At 38.4% G+C, this 9,512-nt stretch overlaps 1 protein-coding gene across 1 annotated transcript in view; it reads left to right on the top strand.

Moving 5' to 3' along the window:
• The window catches only part of LOC110030720 (protein ORANGE-LIKE, chloroplastic-like), a 25,509-nt gene extending 17,458 nt beyond the window's left edge, over nt 1-8,051 (top strand). The window contains exon 8 of the mRNA XM_020733602.1: nt 7,816-8,051. Within this exon, the coding sequence (XP_020589261.1) occupies nt 7,816-7,893 (78 nt within the window). The 3' untranslated portion in view covers nt 7,894-8,051. The remainder of the gene's footprint in view (nt 1-7,815) is intronic.
• The last annotated feature ends 1,461 nt before the right edge of the window (nt 8,052-9,512 follow it).

Here is a 9,512-nt window from a genome sequence, read left to right as displayed (position 1 = left end):
GATGGTATTGAAATCATTCAGGTATTGTACAACAGACGTACCTTTCAAATTGAATAACTTCTTCAACTTCTTCATCAGATATACCTTGTTATTCGCCGATGACTTTTCATACATACCTGACAGAGCTGTCATAAGATCCACAGTCGTCCTCTCCTTGGCGACGTTGTGTGCAACGGACCTCGATAGGGTCAATCGAATAACTCCCAGAACCTGTCGATCCAACAGATTCCATTCAGTCTCATCCATCCTTTCAGGTCTTTTCCCCAATAACGGAAGATGAAGTTTCTTCTCATAGAGGTAGTCCTCTATCTGCATTCTCCGATAACCAAAATCCGTGTCATTGAACTTCTCGATCCCTGAAATCTTCACTTCGTCTGCGCCCATCGTTCTTCCTTAGATTCGAACCCAATCTCTGCTACCAGTTATTGTGAAAAACGAAAGCAATAAAGTAAAAAAAAGGAACGCGTAAAATTGTATGCAGAAAAACATCAGAGCGACACACAAATTTACATGATTTGACAAATTTGCCTACATCCACGAATATATGTACACTGCCTGATCACGTCGACAATTACAAGGAAGAAATTTCTTATTTCCTCTCTCTATATTCGAGAGTCACAATAGAAGACAAGTGCAAAGAAAGGAAACACCGCAAGCAACAATTTCTTCCTATTATATTCACCTCAAACAAAAACTTCTTCTTTCTCTTTTGTAAGCCTCAAGAAGAAGAAGAAACAAAGGAGAAATCTCCTTTCTGTCTCTGTTTCACGAACTAAGGAACCGAAACCTTCTTCAGCGGATTTTGCAAATCTGGAGAGACGAGGGAGAGTCACAGCATCGCGAGTGAGAAGCCTTTTTTATCGTGAACAGGAAGCTTCGGGACAGAGGAGGTGACGTTTCGCGAAATGGAGGCGGGAACGGTTCGTGTGTGCGGGAGCGTGAGGAGTCGCGACGATTCGCGAAATGAGGAGGCGGGAGCGGGAGATCGCGATTCGCGATCGCAGGAGCGGATGAGGCCGTACCGGGTTCCACTTCTAACAATATGGTGGCCCCTCCTATGCCTTCCCAAGAGACCCACAACAAGAGGTAAGGCACCAACATCAGCAATTACTTGTTGATGCTTTGGCTTAACGAACAAAGGGCCCAAAGCAAATGCACTCCCTTTCTCCATGTCATGTTCGTAGTGATGCTCTCCCCTGCCATCCCCATCCATTATTAGAGTCGTGGGCTCCTGCATATGCCAAACAAGTGCAGGTACATCCCTGTTCTAACTATCACATTAACAAGCTCCTCACTCTTTGCAAGGTTGGCGAGGGCACGAGTAGCATTTCTAGCTGCTTCCCGATTGGCTCTCCTCCATGAGAAGCCTCTTTCTAGGACCTCTACCTTTGATCCCTCACCTGACATCTTGGGATTTCTAAGGAGCTTTGGCAGCAGATTTCGTCGGCGCCATTTTCACTAAATGCCTCATCCTCTTCAGCCACTGATGATGGAGTGACGACATCCTACACCTTTCTCTTCTGCCCCTTCCGCTGTTGTGACGTGGCTGACAGCCGCTGGCATCATTGCTCCTCCTTAATACTGCCCACTTTGCATTAAAGAAAAAGAGAGTTACAAAACATACAAAAAAGAGCCGCTAATCATCCAGCTCACAAACCTCTTTGTCCCTTTGAACAAATACAAGGGTCGACTATCATCTATATTTCTAATAACAAAATATCTTCTAAAGCATTTTGAGCACAATTATGTGCCGTCATATTGTTAGAGCTAGCTGTGTAAGAGAAGAGAACCTGCCGAAAACATGCCAAAAAAGTTGTATCAAAGTCGATGTTTCTTAACTGACGCCAAGATGGTCCGCCCGTGGTTTGTTGAAGTGGTTGCATTCATCCATGGTTCAATTATCGTGCCAATGAAACATACCGCTTCCAATTCAACTCAAGAACTATCCCAATGAAGAAGGTTTTGCCCTTCCGCCACCAAACATATCCCTAATTCATCCCGGATTACCACTCCCAACTTCGCAAAACCAGAGGGAAATAAAGTTCCATCAACATTTGATTTGACCCATCAAGGATCCATTGCACCGAGCGAAGTTCCATTGCTCCTGATAAGCCTGTATAATAAAACAAAGTGTTAACATATTCATATGGTTGTTAAAATTTTGAATATAATTAAATATTGTTGTTTAGATAAGTAGATGCGGTCTTACCCAATATAATGACGATACATAAATGTAAGACCTAAAAAAAGATGGATTTGCATTCCTCTTATTGCTCAAAATCATCGCTTGGGCGTCGACATGGTCATTTGCAATCATGTCATTGCACAGTAACTCTACCATTGCCCGACGATCTATAAAAATGTCTTTCATGTGCAACATAATATCATTCCTGCATAATAGTACAAATTTCAAATATAATAAAGAAGTTTTCATTCACTTAATCACAAAAGAAGTGCATTATAAAAGACACAGATTTACTCACTCATTAATGTATTTTGACATGACTTGATCGATCACCGTCTGTGTTTCAGTTGATACCATAAATCTGTCAGGATAGTCGATCTAGGGGACAGCTGGAAGAGGCTACAAAAAAAAAAATTATGTTACGTCTGAAATACACAGGTAATTTAGATGATATACGACAATGTACAACAACAACAACAAAGCCTTAATCCCACTACGTGGGGTCGGCTACATGAATCTTTTTTCTCCATTGCGTCCTATTTAGTGTCATATTTTCATTTAGTTCTAGTAAATTAAGATCATTTTTAATACAATAAGCCCAAGTCTTCCTAGGTCTACCTCGGCCTTTCTTTACACAAGTCGAATTTAAAACATCTACTCTCCTAATCGGATCATCTAATGGTCGACGTTTAATATGACCAAACCATCTAAGACGACTTTCTCTAATTTTGTCTGTCACAGGAGCTACACCAACCCTATCACGAATATATTCATTCCGCATTTTGTCTCTAAGTGTAAAGCCACTCATCCACCTAATCATTCTCATCTCGGAAACACTTATTATTATGCTTCTCTTTTAAAGGCCAACATTCAGCGCCATAGAGCATTGCTTGTCTCACCACCGTCTTATAAAATTTTCCTTTCAGTCTTAGCGGTACTTTTCTATCACACAAAAGGCCCGAAGCATTCCTCCACTTCAACCAACCAACTTGAATTCTACTATTTACATCCCCATCTATATCACCATCGCTTTGGACAACGGACCCATGATATAAGACAATGTATAAAAAATAAATTCCAAATAACACATTAACAACATCTGACTGATCTCCTAAAGTTGTTAGTGCTAAGACAGCTGATCCTTCTACTTCTTTCTCTTCAACTCTTTGTTGTTCCTCTACAATGAGATTTGTATATACAGTAGAAAATACAATTATTTGAAGGCCCATCCTTGCTACAGTGTCTATTATTGGTTCTTCAGTTTTTTATTGTTATTCTACTATGGGGGTGGTATGTACAACAACATCTTTATCGGGTAACATCGGCTCATCGACTTCCCCTGTTGTTTTTCTTCTCTTCAATTCGAAGGCAGTGAAGACGAACTCACTATCTTCTTTCTTCTGCTCTGTCTGCCCTTAACCCTTTGTATTAAGCTGACAACGGACCGTTCATGTGTGTCATCAACTTTATTACCTTCGACAGGGGTTCCTTCTTCTCCCACAAAAGCCGACGGCTGGATTCCCTATTCTCCCACAAAAACTGAATGCTGAGTAACGTCAATGTTCTGTTGGGCTCCCACTTCTCTTTCACTATAAACAAAATCAAGAGGACTCCAACCATGATGAATATCATGAGGACTCCCACCATGAGGGGAGGCTGACTGAGGATCATCTACTCCGATCTTTTCGCATTTATTAGTTGAAATATTTTCAGATTTATCAAACTTATGTTGTAACACCGACATTTGCCCCTGCAAACTCGACACCGCAACAGTTATTGTATTCAAGGTTCCTTGAAATTCAGTGAACCATTTCTCTTGGCCTTTAAGCAACTCAATTATTGATTCCATGCTTTATTCATCGTGGTATACAGTGGCTCGGGGGCGATATCCCCTGAATCAATTGGCCCCATATCAAATGATACAGGTGTCCCTGGTCTGCCTTGGACTTGCGTCGCTGGAACTAGACCAAGTAATCCTTCATCTGGATTGGATAACAGATTGAGCTCATCCTCTCTCAGATCCAAAAATTTATTATGAACCTACAAGTTATTTCAAAAAGAAAGACTTTGATCATTACTAGTTTCAAAATAACATAATAATTTAATTGAAAATTAAAAATATATGTAACTTGCCTGATCAGGAGTCAGCCTCTTAAAAACTATATAAAGTTGGGATGAGCTCAAACTTACAGTTGTTGGCCACCTCAACATTCGAGGTATAGCCTCAGGATTGGCAAAGGTGACATATTCAGCTTTATTCAAAGAAATAAATAACATATTCAGTTTTACACAAAGAAATAAATAGCATTTGACTTTAATACGATGTACTTACCGTTAGGAAAAAAAAGAAAACCATTTATATATCCCAGAGGCCGGTTCCGCCTTATTTTGATAGCTACCGCATTTATTTGCTCAATAAGATATTCACATAGTGCAGCGAACCAATTAAATGAAGCAAATGTATGTACATTCTCTCCAAAGATGTAAAGTTCTTTGGATATACTGAAATTACTAGACGAAAAAAATAAATTTGATAACAAATAATTTATATACAATTGATTAAAAGGGGCAGAAGACTCCCCAGTTCCAAAGTTCAACAAATCAGTCTTCATTTGACGGGCATCAACGCCACAGGATGGAACTTTCTTCCACTTTGGAATTTCTCCTCTATTTGGCATGCCAATCAAAATGACAACTTCATTAGGATTTATCCTCAAATCTTTCCCTCCCATTCTGAAAATCATTTTTTCATGTATCCAACATTGCAATATTTGAAGTGTGACCACATTGTCTTGGGGATAAGGTGAAAGTGCAAAGAAATGATCAACTTTCAACATTTTGAGCTCATTCCTCATCTCGTCAGATACAGCAGGCCTGACCTTATCAAGCGCATCTCTAACTACAGATGTCCGACATCTACAACTCATGGACATTGGGTTCACAAACCTACATCAAACAAAATAATGAAAAAAACAAAATAATGCAAAAAAATAAGGGGTTAGGTAGAAAGATTTTATTTCGGGATTACTATGGTAATATTTAAGCAATATTATGTGATCTTGTATAGTATTATTTAGGTTATATTATAGTATTACTTACGTTCTATTCTGGTCTTGTAGTATTTAGGTTATATTTTGGTTGTATTTCAGTTGTGTTTTGATATTAATGTAGTATTACTTAAGTTGTATTCATACATAGTACTTAGGTTATATTATGGAAGTTTTTCCGTTGTATTCTGGTATTAATAGTATTAAGGTTATATTCTGGTAGTTTTTCCGGTAGTTTTTCCATTTATTATAGTATTATTTCTGTAATACTCAGGTAATATTTAAGGTAGTGTTAAGTAGTGATTAGTTTGATATTATGTGTTAAGTAGTGATTAGTTGTAGTGATTGGTTTTGTATTATAATTAAATAACATGTTTTATTGTGGTTTAATGTTGGTTTTTTAAGGTAATATTGTGTGCACTTGTGTACAACTCAAAAACAGTAAAATCTCAAAAATACATTACTCTGATTGATTTGTTACTCAAGTACAACTAAAATATTACCCAAATGGTTTTCTTAATTAAAATAGAAAAATGGTTACCCAAATGGTTTTCTTAATTAAAATAGAACCACCAAAATAAAAATTACCTGGATGAGCCATCTTGAATTTCCTTCTTGTTTCGCTCTTTCACTTCCTTTTTCTTGCGTTTCTCGGCCTCCATTGTCAATTCCTCTTCAGTTTCCATTCTCAAGGGCTCTTCCATCTCCATTCTCACTGGGCTCTCTTTGGTTTCCAACAGCAACTCTAAAATCCTAAGTTTTTCTGATTCAAAAACCCTAAAAGATCGAATGAAGGTGCTCAACGCTCTCCTCACTCGGGCGACGTTTGGGTTTCCGATGAAATCACCTTTTTTCAAGCGCGCTGTTTAACTTTTACGTGTTTCGGGCCGGACTCGGGCCGGGTCGTGCCTTAAGAATGCCTTAATTTCATTTTTTAGTTGTGCGGGCCACGCATAGTTGCATGCGGTGTCCACACAGAATAAGCGCTCCAAGTTTTGACATTCATTTTAGGCTCCATTTGGGGCAATGGGGCAAGCGCGGTGCCCCGCAATTTTGCTTAAACGCAGGTAGTGGGTTCGATTCCGTGATCCGCTTTCCGCTTCGACGTTTTATGCTGGTGCCTCTCCCGCGATTCCTCCCTTCCTCCTTCGGCTCGGTAAGCCGCGATCTTCCCCCAATGTCGTCATCTTCTGTCGTAATCCCCGCACGTTTCTATTGTTACTTTTTTGTTTGTTCACGCAAGAATCCCTGCCCTTTCTCTCTGCCGCGATCCGGCTTCTGTTGTTTTCTCCTCCTCTATTCGCACGAAGCAAATGCCTCCCCCGCTCCTTCCTCGTTGTCGCGACTCTCTAGCGCCGAACCTCAGGCGACCTATAGAGACCTGAAATTACCATCTTTTTTCTTCTTCCACTCCATCTTCAACCCACATGCACGACTCCACTGCTTCCATGCGTTACAAGACTGTGTCGACATGTCACCGACAACTTCTAATTTTGGTTAATCTCATACTTTTTTTAATGTCTTTATACATCGATTAAATTTATTGTTGGTTACTCCTTTTTCCATTGTGACTGAGAAGTTGGAGTAGGCAATTAATCAATTAGCCCATACACGGTTGGGGTCCTTTTTTGTCACTTCATAGAGGAAGAAAGAGGTTGTAGAACTTATTATTTCTATTGTTGGTTTATTTTTTTGATCAATTGATATTGTGTAATAGATAGACAATGTTCTTGTGTTGAAGTTATCCTCAAAACCAACTAATTTTGATTTTTTGAGAATTAAAAGCTTCGGATGAAATTTTAGTGAAGCAATTTTGATGATTTTTATTCAATATGTTGATTTTTGTAGGTTTGACTATGGTTTATTGTGATCATATATGTCAATAATAAAAAATAATGTTTTCTATAGCTCTTACAAAACAGAGGCAAAATGATCTTTTTTCTAGAAACAGCTGTGTGTCAGCTGTTTTCACACAGCTGCAACAAACAAACAGTTAGTTTCTTCACAGCAGCTTCCTCGCAACAGCTTCCTGGAGCAGTGCAGTTGCATTTGAAAAGTTGAGAAGCTACAGCTGCCCCAAACAGACCCTCAGTAGTGCATGTTTGCGTGAGTGTTTGCGCGTGCATGGGTGCATGTGTCTATTTGTCTCTCATATGTAGGCCAGCAGCTTTTATTGGATCCGTAGTTTATTGAAATATGATATTTGTCGTAGCAGCAATATCACAGTAGCAAGGGTATCCTAGTCCAATACAGCACTCCAGCAATCCGCTGCACATCGACTTCCAGGAAATCCCAACTAATGCTGCAGAGAGTATTCTTTCCGTCTTCTTAACCATCTCTATGTATACTCCTTGTTCTGTAAACTCCATATAGAAAATCACATATAGTTTCTGCTGCTACCTGCTTCCTCCATTCTCCATATATTACGTCTTCTTCTCGGTTTCTGCTTATTTACAATCGGAACAGCATATTTCGTCACCACATGAACAATTTTAAGTTTAATGTTAAGCTTTAAGATTGAATTTTAATTTTTTTCCAGTTTGTTGCTTTTTTTTTTTTTAAATTTCACTGTATTTTCCTCAGGTAATGTGCCCAACTTGTCTCTGCACTGGGATGGTAATGGCAAGTGAACATGATCCTCGTATTGATCCATTTGATTAAGACTTGCTCGCTTTTTCGGGGCACAGAACTTGCAGCTTCACTGAAGTTCAATATTTCTCTCAAGTGGTAGATAGCCGTTGTTGTAATATCTGTTACTCTATTTAAATTTTCTCCAAGTCTTGTAGCAACTAAATATTTATATTATGATTGCATTACAGGGAAACATGCTATTTACACTTATCTAATTACGTATGAGCAGTTTCTCCTGAAGGCAAGTGAAGATTCTCAACATATATTTGCATGCCATTTTGCCAATTCGTAGTATAGAACTTTAGTCCCACATCTCGAGTGCTCCAATTTGAATTTTATAATTTATTTGGCCTCCACTTTGAGTGCTGCTATAGTTGGTTGTTATTTAGGTGTAGGGTAGGACTGAAAATCTCTATCACTCATATATGACCAACTCTTATTGAAGAGAGGAAGGTTATTGTTGCCACTGTGCCATTCTTAGCATGTTGGGAATAGGTTGGTAGGACTTCTTGTTTCCTTTTAACTAATATAGTACCAAGTTAGCCATATTTGTGTTGAATACTTCATTCCTAAATCACAAAACTATTACAATGAAGAAAATAAATAAGTACTGAACCAATCAATTGTCACCTGCCTTTGGTGGAACAAGAATTAACTTTTTCATGATCAAAATTTTTTTATGGTAATTAATAAAAACTATGAACTTAGGCATGGATGAGGGCTCTGAAAATTCCTGCCTCATCTCCTTCGAGATGCATGAGTGGAGCTCTATGTGTGTTCCAAATCAAATAGAAAAGAGATTTTGCTCTTATTTTGTGAGGATTGTAGATCTGAGATTCGAGGATTCTCGTTGGCGTAAGTCCATATGATTACTTGTTTCTCTCAATAATGAGAAAGTATTTTTTATTAAGGCTAGTTTTTAAGCGTGCTAAGTGTTTAATTTAGCACATAGTATTAACAAAATTAAATTTGAGATCATGCAATTATAATGGCGAGGTTTGAGCAAATGATGAGGGGGAATGATAACAAATCCGATCAACATCTTACGATTCTTCCATCCTTGTTTATTATTAATCCTAGTCTACTTAGTCAGAGGAGGTAGTCAACCCATCTTGTCGGCAACATAGATTAGTTTATTCGATGGAACCTCGTAGACTTGAAGTGAATGCTTGCCTAAGCAAACAAATTTAAATCGACCTTATCGAACACAAAGCTCTTGCATGAATTTTGATGTAGTGGCTTTTATTTAAAAAACTAACCTTCTGTTTAGTGTAAAATTTTGAATTATATAAGAATTTGAATGTTTACACATATTTGAGTTGTTGAGTCAAATGTAATTTAAATATGTAACACCTAAAATTCAATCTGGCCGGTTGGAGTTAACCGGCTAGGGTGTATGGCTGTTATCGCGACTCAGACGATAGCAGTTCTTTTGGCTTGATGAGGGCGATGGCTTTTTCAGGCTATAGATAAAGCCAATGGAGTTTTTTTTTTTATGTCTTGGAGACAAGCTGCAATAATAATAAAAAACACATAAATACAGAGAATGTGATTTCATGAACCTCTAGTTGGAATTAGTTTTTAATAGTCCTTTCGTTAGCTTTTTGATGAGTCGATTTTGTGGCTTAATTTTTTGGAAGATCGTTGCT

The sequence above is a fragment of the Phalaenopsis equestris genome, unplaced genomic scaffold (assembly GCF_001263595.1).
Source record: "Phalaenopsis equestris unplaced genomic scaffold, ASM126359v1 Scaffold000754, whole genome shotgun sequence".
NCBI lineage: Eukaryota > Viridiplantae > Streptophyta > Magnoliopsida > Asparagales > Orchidaceae > Phalaenopsis > Phalaenopsis equestris.
The sequence above is the reverse complement of the archived record's forward strand: the minus strand, read 5'-3'. Positions and strand labels throughout refer to the sequence as shown.